Below are 15,200 nucleotides of genomic sequence, written 5' to 3' on the forward strand. Positions count from 1 at the left end.
GTTGTTTCAAAAATATTTTTTCTTTCGTATAATTGAATGTTTATATGAAAGTTGTTTCCAAAAGGTTTTTTCTTCCAGTTTGTGTCTGAAAGTTACTCATTTGCATGATTTTGAAATCAATTGGTTTTTTCCTGCATTTTTTTAATTTTATATTTTTGTTTGAAATATAAGAAATTTACCATGATTGACATGTATCTGTCAATATATAAAACTTGTCACAAAACAGATTCAAGTCATGTATTACTTCTTGAATATTGGATATAAAAAAAAATTAAACTTCATAATAATGCACTTCTACGACTTTGTATTCCATTAGGTTCGTTAAAATTGTATGAATTTATCAAAATGTAATTTAATTTTTTTCGATTTTTATGTAGTATTTTTTTTAAGAAACTACATAAAGAGAGAGAGTTTTCAATTGTTTTTCACCAATCAGAAGCGAATAAAATATCTTTTAAATTTCATCAACGATTTATTTTACAAATGGCAGTGTTTATTGAAAACAAATGAGGCAGCTTATAAAAATAATATGAACTGGGATTTGTCATTGTGTGTGGCTGACTAGAGGATTAATCCAGGAAGTTTTTAGAGGAATGTCACAATGGAGATTTTTCTTGCCTATAGTCACTGCGATCTCGAAAGCAAATACAAATTATTTTACGAATATATAGCACCATAAATCATTAAATTAAAAAAATATTCTCTTCTGAAGATATGTCTTCAATATATCCAACAGGTAACGGTTAAGTTAAAATTTATAAAACGTGATAAACATTAGTGAACGCTTTCCCACTAATCGTAGCAATTCTGTTTTTGTTTTGGTAGAGTTACATACATAAAACTTAATGCTAAGAACTATACAAAAATCTTTACATGTTTTATTGTGTTACACAAACATGGCACGGCAGTATTAAAAAGTTACAAAGCTCACTATACATTTTAACGTGCTGATCATCGAATTCTATTTATTATCACGAGAGATGATCGAGGAACGCTAGTTGGATTGAAGGAACACATCATTGAATCGACCTCTCGTTTGCATGTATTTCTTTCGAATAAAAAATAACTGATTGAATGTAAACAACAAGTCGATATATATATTTGTGTTTGATGACATTTCATTAGAAAGATGTACCCTAAAATGACAATTTTTACGTATTCCTGATGCAAACTTGGCATCTACTAATTCTATCTCTAACATTGCCAGCTTTGAGTGTTTGTTTCTGGGGTTTCAGGAACTGTTGTTGGGCGTCGATGGTTGCCAACCAGAAGCTCATCGTGTTGGCGAAGAATTGACAAGATCCTTGAGCGCCATTACATTCAATGAATGGAGAAGCCCTGAAATCTTCAAGACACGAGCCAGAACTAGAGAGTGATTGACCGCCTCCTTCGGCTCCTGCGGCAGTGTGCTGAAAATATAACATTATATTAACTCATTTATCTACTAGTTTTGATTAACAGTCTTATTTTTGGTATTCCAGATTTCAAACAATAAGCAAAAGTAGAAAATGCTGTCTGAAATTTGTAATACAGATCATTTTTCCAAAGAGCCAAAATATTTTTTAGGAGTGATTAATTTTTGGGAAAGAAAATTTTTGACTTTCTACTACTCCATCTTGATACAAAAAAAGAAGGATGAGGGAGTCTTCCAAAGGAAGGAAGGAAGTAACTCTATACATGGATGTGTAGATCATGCAAAGAAGTAACTTTCAGACAAAAACTGAAAGAAAGTCCTCCTGAAACAGCTACTTTCATATAAACATTGAATTATACGAAAGAAAAAATTCTTTCGAAACAAACACTTCTATATGAACACTGAATTATACAGAAGATACTTTTCTCTACTCAGTTTGTATTTCAAACATTCGTTGTGGAATAAAAATCAGATATCATTCACATGAGTTCTACTTCAAATGAATGGTAACAAGATGCACTTACGTAGAACACTGCCATCCTCACTGGTATACACCGATGTTTCGCCTTAAGACACATGCCCTAAGGCTCTTCAGTACCAAATTGGATAACATTATAGAAAATACACACACTTCATTCGTGAATTACGATTTTTTAATGTCACGGAATAAGCTTGATATTTTTTTGTATCAAGATGGAGTAGTAGAAAGCCAAAAACTTTCTTTCCCAAAAACGTTTTTAATCTATTTATTCCAATAACAAAACGAATCTAAACAGTTTGTGAAAGCATTAGACAAAGAAGGAGATTGTTTCAAGTATCTTTTTGAAAAGTTTCCTGGTATATCCGATGCTAAACTAAAAGAAGGAGTCTTCGTTGCACCTGACATAAGAAAACTTTAAAAATATGAAAGATTTGTCACTAAAATGAAAATGAAAGAAAAAAATGCCTGGAATTCATTCAAACTTGTTATAACATGCTTTCTTGGAAACAAAAAAAGACCTAAACTACAAAACTTTGGTTGCTGAATTAATACAAAACTACAAAATGTTGGGCTGCAACATGAGTATCAAAGTCCATTTCCTTCACTCACCTCTGGACTACTTTCCTGAAAATCTAGGGGCTCTAAGTGAGGAACAAGGAGAGCGATTCTATCAAGACATTAAAGAAATGGAACGCAGATACCAAGGTCGGTGGAATGTTAACACGATGGCAGACTACTGTTGGATGTTAAAAAGGGAAAATTCACAAGAACACAGCCGAAAAAGTACCAAAAAAACTTTGACGGAAAAAGAAAACGTTTTTACAAAGACTTATAATCACTTTGCAAACACTTGTATATCACTATAATGCTCAGTTTAGCTATGTAGCATTGTTTTTTTTGCTTTTACTTTATGTTTAAATAATAAAAATAAATACACAATTTCTCTTTTTTCTGTACTTTTTCAATCATTTCATTCTTGTTTTGTAGGCAAACCTTACGTGATAGATAAAAACAAAGGTCATTTTTGAAATCAGCGCAAAAAACTACATAAAGATCAGTTAACGAAATCGAAAAATTTTTTTTTGTTTTTTTTTGCAGACCATTGTTATGGATTCGAACGACTTTCTCTCAAAGTCCCAGTTTGGATTCAGACAAAATATATCTATATCGCTTGCTATATCTGATCTAGTGCGATTCACGGTGGATACCTTTGAGAAGAGGGAAGCACTCACAACCGTATTCTGTGGCCTCTCGAAGGCATTCGACTGTGTGTCACACTCGACTCTACTCGATAAACTTCCGTACTATGGAATTAGGAGGAAAGTACCTATCCGAACGAAATCAGGTTGTAGAACAAAGTAGTGTGAGATCTCCAGCAGTGAGTGTAACAGCAGGTGTGCCTCAAGGGTCAATCTTGGGACCCCTACTATTCCTAATATATGTTAATGATATTCCACACCGTATGAACCCCCTCAACACGATTCGGTTTGCCGATGATACTACTATTTATGATAAGCCAATAAGTTATGCTTGAATGTCAAGAAATCTAAAACAATTACGTTCACACTAAGAGAACTGAAGGACAGTCAAAAATCCATTAAGTTTTTGGAGGTAACGCTGGATCAAAAACTTAATTGGAAAGAAAACATCAAAAATCTCGCTACGAAGCTGTCCAGCACTATTAACCTGCTTCGTAGAACCAATGAATTTGTTCCCTCTTATGTTTCGAGAGCAGCTTACATGGGGTTATTTCAGTCTAAGCTGTCATACAGATTGGTTTTTTGAGGACTTTCAACTGATTGGTAAAGGATATTCATTTTACAAAAAACGGCTATTAGGGGAAAACGAACTGACAGCTGGAGACCTCTATTTAAAAAAATTATTATATTAACCGTTACGGTTCTATACATATTTCAATGTCTTATCTGTATCAAGATACAAAATAACACCCCTCAAGTTAATCACAACCATAAATATTTGACCAGAAATGGCCACAATCTTCTTATGCCACAACATCCACTGGCAATTACTCATAAAAGCTTTCAGAATCCACATTGATTTGTATAATAGTAATAACAATGGTCATTTGAAGGAGATTAGTGAATTTGCGGTTTACTCAGTATTTCCTAATGTTCACATCAATGAATCCGTCGAAATAGAAAAAGTTCTGAATACTACTCGTAAGACGACTCTTCAGTTTCGTCAATGTTCATATGAAATTAATGGTTTCGAAACGGCTTTTTTTTCCAGTTGTGAACAATCTACATATCTTTGTATATATTTAATTTTTGGGAAGTAATTGCTTCCTTCTCACATTTTCTGTTTAAAGATCAAGAAGTGCAGAGCCAAAATCTTTCTTTTCAAAAAATCATCCCTCCTAAAAATACACCTCTTTCAATTTCTATAATGATTCATTTCGACAAATCCACGTGAAATGAATAGATCACCTCTACTGTCGAACAATATAATAATATAATCGGCTTTATTCATCGAATAATTACAAATTAAACACAGTGTAACAATCGATGAAAGGCGAAGTTCAGCTTATGCTGTTTTTCAACTCAACCTAGAATGATATGCAAAAGAAAAGAAGCTCACTAGAGTATTCAACTTTGTTTTTAAAAGGGAAAGGAAACTGTTCTCCAGAATTCTTTGTCGAATTATTTGAATTATATGCATTCATAAAAACGTATTCGAATCTATAGCGTCTTGCACATAACCAAGTATTTAAATGCCAAATAAGAATACTGTTTTTACATTAGTTCGGAATTATATGTAAAATGTATTGATATTATGTAAAATGATTTGAATTCCCTGAAAAACACAAATGAAAAATTAGAAGTAATAGCTAAAAATAACAATTATATTAAACAGAAAAAATTCTGAAATGGAATTACAGTAAACCTTCTTGAATTATTTTCCCTGGCTTGTGATGCACTGTTTGGAACCTTTGGTATAGTAATGATTATCACTGGAGTTTTTCACCAAACCAGGATTTTCACACCTCACCAAGTGTTACGATCACCAAGTGATCATCTTTAAGACGAAGATCTCCACCAAGGAAGAAGGAAGATCTTCCTCTTGAAGATGATCAGTTGGTGATCGAAACACGTGTCGAGGAGTTGAAATAACGGTTCGGTGTGGGGAAAAACTCCAGTAATATTTAAAAATTAGAACAGTTGAACGAAAAATAAAAAATAAAGAGATTCCAAGCCAAGTTACTTCACGACGTTTCGATTGTTAGTATCCACAATCGGGTGACGACTGGACTAATTCCTCCGAGAAATGACTATTTATGGGTCATTCGAGTACTTTCACTTATCTCCTCTCTCAACTTCACCTGTTAAGCGGGGGATGACCGTTTGGAGAGAGTTGGCTATTTTTCGCTTGATTATGGGTTTCCATATATTGCGTATCTCTTCGCTAGCTTGGCTGAATACATTGTTGGACAACATGTATGCGGCTTCTTTGAATTTCCTCCTAAACCAGTGTTCCTCCCTGTGTATGATATCAGCTTGGGACCACTCGATGTTATGCTGACAGGTCCAATTATGCTCTGCTATTCCTGATTTGCTGATTTCTGCTCGCTGTGTGTGTTTTTTCTGCTTGGCAATGCGAAGTTTCAATGGCTCTTAGTTTCACCGATGTATGATTCTCCGCACTCACAGGGTATCCGGTAAATGCAATTCTTGGAATCGCAGTCCGCGTTTGGTGGCCTGGTTTTCGTGATGTTTCTACGGATGATGTTTCCGGATCTGATGCTTCTCTTGGATCCAATTCTTCTTGTCCTTTCCGACAATCCTCCGACGTAGGGAAGTGCAAACACTGGTTGTGGCGGTTTCTGCTCCTTGCGAGGCTCTTACTGTCTTCTAGCCACAGTCTGTTTCACCATCGCTTTGGAGTAGCCATTCTGTTGAAGATCATTTTAGATGATGTCCTTCCTTCGTATTACAAATCTCGAAAGCACAGTCTAATAGAGTCTTGATGATTCCTCTTTTAGTCGATTGATGACATTCAATATAATAATAGATAATGGAAGTCCGAACTAATGGAATTTATCATGAACCATTGTCAATCAATTTCAAACGAAAGAATACTATTGCATACGAACTCACCATGATGAAACTGTAACCTATCCAGAGAGAGCTCCATCCATTTGGACAATCGGGCAGAGACAATGATTGACTGTGTACTGCTATTACATTAGCCGGTGCTTCACACACCACACACCTCGAAATGTACTCCTCTACTTGGGATTCTTCAACTGGCATCATTGGGATGGGTGCACCAGTGGAGAGCCAGTATGATTTATCATTACGACTAGCATAATTACAAACATTGTTCACGTCACAGAATACAAACGGCATTGTAGAGAATCTTCTAATGCACGAACCTGCCATTCCTAAATCTTGAGTGTGAGCCTTTTCATTACCTTCAACATATAGTAGAGAGTATCCTTCCCATAACTGAATATGACCACTTTCACATCGAGGCGCTTCTCTAGACTGGCTATGACGGACCAATAATGTTCCTGTTAGATAGTCTGGTATATCAACGCAAGGTGTTCCGGGCTCCCCTTTAGGACCAATGTCGCCTATAGCTCCCTGCAGACCAACTAAACCTTGTATTCCTCGGTCTCCTTTTTCACCAGGTAGACCCGGAGTACCTGCAATTCCTGGGAAACCTCTGTCTCCTTTGTCACCTTTCACTCCCGGCACACCAGGTAAACCATCAATACCAGGTGCACCCCGTTCACCAGGAAAGCCAGGTGTTCCTGGAGGACCAGTATTTCCTTTTGGACCTGGAAATCCTTGTGGGGCAGGTTCACCCTTGTCTCCTTTTTCTCCTGGTATTCCATCGAATCCTGGTTTACCTGGGAATCCACCATCTCCCTTTGGGCCAGTCGGACCAACTGGACCGGGTAATCCCGGTGTTCCATCAAATCCTCTATCTCCTTTTGTTCCTGGATAACCAGGTGGTCCCTGTAATCCAGTTAAGCCACGATCACCTTTTTCTCCAGGTGCACCCATAAAGCCAGGAGGTCCTCTATCTCCTTTCTCCCCCATGATTCCTGGTGCTCCTTCCAAACCGGGCCGACCTGGTGGTCCCATCGGTCCAACTGGTCCTGGTGGTCCATCAAAACCTGTGTCTCCTTTTTGACCTTGTAAACCTAGAGGTCCAGGGGGTCCGGGTGGTCCCGTTCTTCCTGGTAGTCCTTGCAATCCTTGCTCACCCTTTTCTCCTTGGAACCCTTGTAAACCTTCTCTACCGTTCTTTCCAGGTAGACCAGCGAGTCCCTTTTCTCCCTTAATAGTTAGTCCTGGCAATCCAGTTAATCCAGGGAAGCCTCTTTCACCTGAACAAATTGATATATATATATATTATGAATTTATCAAAGTAATAACTAGGCAGATACAAGCAAATGATCCTGGTGAGGACTACACCAGGATCATTTGCTCGGTCATCAAAGTAAGAAGATATTCATCATGGAGTTTTCTGCTCCGGGTGAAGCGAAAATCGTCCGAAAATAAGCGGAAATCGAATGAAGTAAAGAGATTCACACTTCAAACTCTGCAGGCTCTACCAAGACTTATCTGATCATCGAAGTCTTAGGTAGAATGATGCTTATTGTATTTTCGGCAAAAAATGGTTTAAATGACAGACATTTTCGTCAATCATGAGGCAATATTCACACGAACTATATGGTTTCATCGCAAAATGGCCAACATTGGGTTTGGGAGAATCCAAATTTCAGTATACATTGTAAGAGGTCATATTACCATAACGTGAACATTTGTTGTGGTAGATTGAATAATAAAAGAACTCAGCCTTCCGTTTCATAAAATCTTAATAAGGGAAGGTTTGTTGAATTTCTTGAATATGACGACTTCCTCTTAAGAATACTGTTCACTTGGACCTGAACAAAGCAAGAATAAAGCTAGTGATGAAACTTGGTGGTCAGTTAGATTACGACCTCGTCGTCGAGTCATGTAATTTCAGTTTCCAGTGGTTCTTGGAGATTGCTTCGAAGCAGAAGTCGAAACTTCGAACAGATGAAAACTATAGACGTGGTTCAACTCAAACTACAGAATACCAAATTGCTGACCGCGGAAACCTTTCCGAGGATGAAATGTATTCCAGAGAGGTGATGGTGAGGAGCCACTGAACTATCGGTATCAAAAAAGTCTAACTTCATCGTCACAGAATGCCTAATTGTTAGCAATATCAGCTGGCTCCCTTTCAGTCAAAGGTTTTTTCTAATTTGAAATAACCACAAAATACTTCAGACTGATCAATACTAGTCAATAGCATTATGTTATTATGAAATACATGCCTTATGTATATTACTGGAGTTTTTCCCAACACCAAACGGTTATTTTAACACCTCTATACGTGTTTCGATCACCAAGTGATCATCTTCAAGAGGAAGATCAAACCTTCTCAACTGAAATCCGATGCGTAAGTATGTTCCCGACTCAAAATGAGATAACTAGATATTTACAAATGAGATGAGTGAAGTGTTAAAATAAATATAGATTCAACTAAAATTTTCATAGTTATTAGAAATAACTAAATGATGATGTAAATACCTTTATCTCCGGGTATACCAGGTAACCCAATGTCTCCCTTGATGCCGGGAAAACCTATTTCTCCCTTTTCGCCTAGAAGACCAATCTCTCCTTGAAAACCGCGATCTCCCTTCTCTCCTTGCCTTCCTTCAATACCGAAAGGACCTGGTTCTCCTTTTTCTCCCTTTACTTGTACCAATGGACCAGGAGGTCCCCTTTCTCCATAGTCGCCCTTATCTCCGGGTGCCCCAACAATTCCTGGTACTCCTGTTCGACCTTGTTCTCCTTTTTGACCATCGATCCCATCCATTCCTGGTAATCCTCTCTCGCCCTTCTGTCCCTCGAATCCGGGCTGGCCTGGGAATCCCCGATCTCCCTTCTCACCCTGTGGTCCATTTAAACCGTCAATACCTGGTTGTCCCAACATTCCTGGAAATCCTCTATCTCCTTTAGGTCCGGGGAAACCAGCTTGGCCTCTTTCTCCTTTGGCACCTTTCATTCCTGGTGATCCATCCTCACCAAAGGGACCAGTATCACCTTTTTCTCCTTGTGCCCCCGGAATGCTTCTACCAGGTAATCCAGAATTTCCTTTGGGTCCAATGAAACCTGGTTGGCCAGGTAATCCTTCAGGTCCACGTAATCCAGGAATACCATGTTCTCCTTTCTGACCCTTTTCGGATGCAGATCCCGGTTCACCTTTTCGGCCTGTAAGTCCAGGTAAACCAGCCTGTCCTTTCAACCCTGGAAGACCTCTTGGGCCAGGAAGACCGGGAGGACCAAAAGAACCAATATCACCCTTTTCACCAGATGGGCCCATTTCACCCGGCATTCCAATCAAACCTTGTGGGCCTTGAGGACCGTAGAAACCACGTTCTCCCTTTTCACCCATAAGACCAGGCATACCATCCATTCCAGGAACACCAGGGGATCCTGGCCTACCAATCATTCCCTTGAAACCCTTAGCACCAGGAGCACCAGGAATGCCAGATTCACCTTTGAAACCTGGAAATCCAGCAAGACCAGGTCTACCAGGTTCTCCTCTGAGACCGGGTTCACCTTTCACTCCTTCTGGTCCGGGTCTTCCTGGAGATCCATCAATTCCAGCCGGCCCGATTGGACCCGGTTCTCCTTTTTCTCCTGGAGATCCTGTAAGCCCATTACGGCCAGGCTCGCCTACGTCTCCTTTCTCTCCCATCAAACCAGCAAAACCGTCATTTCCTTGCGGGCCTGTCTTTCCTGGGAAACCTGGCAATCCTTTTTCTCCCTTCAACCCCATGGGTCCTACAGGTCCAGGTGGACCAACAGAAGGAATACCTGCTTCTCCTTTGTTTCCTTTGGCTCCAGACAAACCAGGTAAACCAGGAGTACCGTCTCTTCCTTGTTCACCAGGGAATCCCATCGGACCTATGTCACCTTTGTCTCCTCTTGGTCCAGGTAAACCTCTTCGACCCACTGGCCCTGGAGGTCCATCTTGACCTTGAGGTCCACTTGGTCCACGATTTCCTTGATCACCTTTCTCCCCTCTTTCTCCATCCCTACCAGGGAATCCTCGTTCTCCTTTTTGACCGCCAGGACCTTCGTTGCCTTTTATCTCATAATTCTGTGGACAAGTTCCTGGGGCTCCAACCTCACCCTGTTGTCCATCTTCTCCCCTTTCTCCCTTTTCTCCCTGCGAACCGGTGTTTCCAGGCTCTCCCTTGATACTGTCACCTTTCTGACCCTTGATTCCAGGTACTCCAGGTTCACCTGGTTTTCCATCTTGACCTGTGAAGCCATCGTATCCTCTATCACCTTTTTCTCCTGGGAAACCAGGTAAGCCAGTGTCTCCTTTAGGTCCCATTGGACCAGGAAAACCTTTGGGTCCTTGTGGACCATCTCGTCCTCGCGAACCTTTTTCTCCCTTTTCAGCTCTAACCAAGTTGATCGGTACCATAGCGGGTTTTCCAGGTAATCCTGGTGATCCTGGATTTCCATCTATGCCAGGTGTTCCCTGATGATGAAAATTCAACGGTTATTACTATTGAATATACAAGAATACAAACATTCAAAAATGTATTTTCACTCAAATGAAAAATAAACTTAAGAATATGTATCTTTGATACTTCAATGTTGAATGAATAAAATGGAATTACTTTCCAATTCTACAAGAACTCTAAGAAATCATGCACCTAATTGATATCAGCTACAATAATTTCCAGATGTAGGCGGCAGTTACTAAACTTTTATTATTTTTTATTTATATTTTGTAAGTTGTAGTTTTGAATTCAAAATTATCAGTCTTGATGCTCATACCTCAATTGAAGGGAGAGAGCTAAACTATTAAAAAGAACTACACAAATTATTTCGAAAAAAGGGACAAAGAGTAGATAATACATACAGGGTTACCAGGAGGTCCATCTCGTCCGCGAACACCATCGTGACCGGGTGGTCCCATAAAACCTGGTGGACCAGAAGGACCTCTTGGTCCAACTGCCCCATCTCTTCCATCATTTCCACGATCACCTTTCTCTCCTCTAAGACCAGGTAGACAGTCTATACATCTTCCTCCGATATCTCCTTTTTCTCCAGGTATACCTGGATTTCCAGGAATTCCAGGCCGACCCGCATTTCCTTTCTCTCCCTGTTGACCTGGTGGTCCACTGAATCCAGGTATACCGTTCAACGCATCACCAGGCGTTCCTCTAGGACCACTGAATCCTTTTTCTCCTTTTCGCCCTATTTGACCGTCACGTCCAGGTTCACCATCTTCACCTTTGGGTCCCTAATGTTTAAAACTCATTAATATTAAATGTTCAATCCAAACATTATATTCAAATCAAATTGAACCAAGTTGATCAATTTCAGAATATTTTCTTTTTTCCTTCTTTCCTTTCTTTCTTGTCTGATTCTCTTTTATCTACAACTCCAATCAAATATAAAAAATACTCACCATTATGGATACACCTTTATCGCCTGGAAGCCCACGGATCCCTTGGGGTCCGGTGGGTCCTGGAAATCCTCTGGGCCCATCTTCACCTGGGAGACCAGCTGCACCAGCCTCTCCTGGTTCTCCTTTCTCCCCCGGTGCTCCCTCAGGGCCAGGCGTTCCTGGAATCCCTAAACCGCCAGGAGGTCCCATTGGTCCCCTCAATCCCGGTTCACCAGGAAAACCATCCATTCCTTTGGGTCCCATTGGACCCGGATATCCTCGTGGTCCTTGGGGTCCTGGAGGGCCGGGAAAACCTTTACCGCCTCCAGGTGGACCTGGAGGACCTGTTAATCCTATTCGACCTTGTGATCCATCTCTTCCGGGTTCTCCTTTAAGACCTGGTCTTCCAGCCAATCCCGAAAGTCCTGTTAATCCTCGATCTCCTTTTTGTCCTGGAGGTCCTGGGGGACCAGCAAACCCATCTCTTCCCTATTGATTTTTAAAATATTCAGAATCGGTATTGATGTAGTAAATAAGGGATTCACGAAATGTTGATGTTTTTATAATGAAAATATTGAAAAACCTCTATTAGGCACTTGATAAATTTATATATTTTCATAAAAGACTGAGTTTCTAAATTTGTAATTCGTAATTCAAATAATTTTTTTCAAGTGAGGCCCTTACTCTTTGACCTGGGGCTCCAGGTAATCCTTTTTCTCCCTTAGATCCCGCCATTCCGGGGATGCCGTAATCACCTTCTGGTCCCGGCTCCCCTTTCTGTCCTGGAAAACCGTATTCTCCTCGATCTCCTTTCATTCCCTTTTCTCCCATCGGCCCCACCAAAGCGGTCTGGTTTTGTTCGTGGTGCCCATCAGCTGGTTCTCCCTTCTGTCCTCGAGGACCCATTATTCCTTTCTCACCTTTATTACCATAAAATCCCACGCCCATAGACCCTTTGTAACCTCTAGGACCAGGGGGACCTGTGGGACCCTGTAAGTTTTTTCTTCAGTCTAAGAAATCATAGAAGAAAGTTTTACCTTACCGGTAGACCATATTCTCCCTTTGGACCTGGGAATCCGGCTGGGCCAGAAGGACCTGGATTTCCAGAGGGGCCCGTAACGCCATCACGACCTGGCTCCCCTTTTTGCCCTTTTAAAGTAATTTCACAATGAGCTGCTTCTCCTTTCATTCCCTTAATACCCGTTGGTCCAGGAATACCTCTGGGACCTGGTGGACCTGGAAAACCAGGCTCTCCGGGAAGACCCTAGAAAACAATTAATTGCTGAAAATGAACATTTATTGAACTCGCAGTATTCATACATCGGTACCGTTACAGCCGTCCATACCGGGAGTTCCTGGTGCTCCTGGGGGGCCTGCAATTCCAGGAATTCCATGAAGACCGGAGTATCCGGGGATACCTGTTTTACCCCTTTCGCCTTTCGGTCCTCTGGGCCCCATTAAGCCAGTTTCTCCTTTATCTCCCTTGTCTCCCATCATTCCTTCTTCACCAGGAAAACCGCGTTGACCTTTCTCTCCTGGCATGCCCATCCTGCCAGGTAGTCCCTGAAAAATTTACTTCATTCAGCTTTTCCAAAAATCAATATTCAATTACATACCCTCTCTCCTTTCTCGGCAAAACATTTTGGTATACATTTATCACTGCCATTTCTTCCTATACCAGACGAAGCATATACATCATAACTACTGTAGTATCGTCGATCACTTTCATATGGACTACTTTCATATGGTCTACGTGCATTATAACTGCCCAGTTGATCAGCTTGTCCACTAGTACGTCCCCCCGAAAACCCTCTGGAACCATAATATTCCGACCGCGAATCGTATGCTGATGATTGTGAATTGGATTGTTTTCCATTTCCAACAGATTGAGAGTTATATTCTCTGGATCCTGAACTATAACTTCTAGAAGCAGATGGTGAGCCAGACTGAGATGTATATCCTCTGGAATCTGAATTGTAACTAGTCGATTCAGGAGGTGAATCATATGTCCCAGACTGAGAACCAGATACTCCTATAGATTGAGAGTCATATCTCCTTGATTCAGAATTGTAACTTCCAGAACCTTGTGGTGAACCGTAAGACTCAGACTGAGAACCAGATGCGTAATATGACCTAGATTGGGAATCCTGGGGTCGTGACTCGGCGCCATATGATCGTGATCTATCTTTTACAGGCTGAGAATCATATGAGCCAGACTGAGAACCATAAGATCTCGAGTTGGAACCATATGATCCGGATTGAGAAACATATGCTCTGGATTGTGAATCATATGGGTACGAGGGATTGGGGGCAACAGTTGAATACTCCCTTGATCTCGAATCATAGGGACCTGTTACATCGTAACCATACCTTTCAGTACCAGAATCATCATCTGCTCGAGAGTTGCTAATTTCTACATTGGATGTTTCGTAACCATCTTGGGATTGATCCCGTGAATTCACACTTCCCAGTGGTCCTTGATCTCCCCTGTGAAAAAAAAGACATGTGTTATTGGGTATGGTTTTACTTTAGTTTGACAGGACATAATGTGTATTTTTCGCTTCGACCATTCATCTAGTGCAGGGGTCTCCAAACTTTGAAGCCTTCGGCCCATAATGATTTTTTCAGTTTGTTCCAAGGGCCAATTTCTGCCCTCAACTATATTTATAGACTAGGATAGTCACAAAGTGCGTGACCTAAGCAAACTTACGCTTTTTTTGCATTTCTATTATTATTGTGTATTGTGATACTTAACGACATCTAGTGGCGAGTAGTGGTACTATGTGTTATCTTTTTCAGCTACCCGCTAGGTGGCATTAGGCATAATTAAATATTTGGAATTACCGCGTTGATTCGAGAAAGTTCTGGTTTCAGCTAGTGTATTCCGATCGCCTCGAGATGGCAGTAATAATTGCATATGAAAAAGCTAGCGGCGCAATTGCGAGTTAGTCTGCGTAGGAAAGGCGAAGGAAGCGAAACTGTTTATTGTGAAATAAAGTAACACCCGTCAATAAAAGTATTTTGATTTGACTTATTGTTTTTATGCGTGATTTGTTAGTATGGAAAAGAAGCGAAAAATCGACAATGAATGCAGAACGTTCCAAGAAAAACGGAACTTTCAGTATTTTGTGATTGAGTCCAGTAATAAGGTTTAATTTGTAATGAAACCATAGCTGTTCTCAAAGACTATAACATTAAACGACACTATGAATCGAAACATCTTCAAAGTTACTTCAAGTATACAGGAACTTTGCGGCAGGAAAAATTTGAAGTTTTGAAACGCAGACTCAAATCGCAGCAATCTTTGTTTACCAAAGCGAATACTGAACAAGAGTCTGCAGCTCGCGCCAGCTTTCGTGTGGTTCTTGAAATCGGAAAACTTGGCAAACCATTCACCGATGGAGGAAAGATACAAAAAATGCTTGATTGCAGTACACGAAAAGGTAAATTTATTTAAAAGTGTCAGTTTGTCAGCAAATACCGTGACTCGGAGGGTGCAAGACATCGCAGAAAATATATCATCTCAACTGTCTGACAAAAATGGACATCATGAGTGGTTTTCTCTAGCATTGGATGAGTCAACGGATGTGTCAGATACTGCTCAGGTGTTGATTTTTATTCGCGGAGTAGATAAAAGCTATGAAGTGTATGAAGAACTCCTTGATATTGATAGTAATCACGGCACGACAACTGGGGCAGATATTTTTAAGGGAGTTGAAAATGTCATTAATAAAAAGAACCTTCGATGGAGAAATTTGAAATCTATAACAACTAATGGAAGCAAAAATACGTATGGTAAAAATGAAGGAGTGGTTGCACTTGTGTCAA

At 40.3% G+C, this 15,200-nt stretch overlaps 1 protein-coding gene across 1 annotated transcript in view; it reads right to left on the reverse strand.

The window, feature by feature from the left end:
• Positions 1-452: 452 nt before the first annotated feature.
• Positions 453-15,200, reverse strand: part of Col4a1 (Collagen type IV alpha 1) — a 50,816-nt gene continuing 36,068 nt past the window's right edge. Inside the window, exons 4-12 of the mRNA XM_074180268.1 lie at positions 12,989-13,859; positions 12,693-12,935; positions 12,415-12,636; positions 12,057-12,362; positions 11,394-11,861; positions 10,842-11,225; positions 8,486-10,454; positions 6,011-7,251; positions 453-1,409 (exon numbers count right to left, since the gene is read on the reverse strand). Coding sequence (XP_074036369.1) covers positions 1,152-1,409; positions 6,011-7,251; positions 8,486-10,454; positions 10,842-11,225; positions 11,394-11,861; positions 12,057-12,362; positions 12,415-12,636; positions 12,693-12,935; positions 12,989-13,859 — 5,962 coding nt within the window. The 3' untranslated portion in view covers positions 453-1,151. The remainder of the gene's footprint in view (positions 1,410-6,010; positions 7,252-8,485; positions 10,455-10,841; positions 11,226-11,393; positions 11,862-12,056; positions 12,363-12,414; positions 12,637-12,692; positions 12,936-12,988; positions 13,860-15,200) is intronic.

Source organism: Leptinotarsa decemlineata, unplaced genomic scaffold (genome assembly GCF_025532065.1).
Source record: "Leptinotarsa decemlineata unplaced genomic scaffold, Ldec_3_MD MMD2_tig00026294_RagTag_RagTag, whole genome shotgun sequence".
NCBI classification, from domain to species: domain Eukaryota; kingdom Metazoa; phylum Arthropoda; class Insecta; order Coleoptera; family Chrysomelidae; genus Leptinotarsa; species Leptinotarsa decemlineata.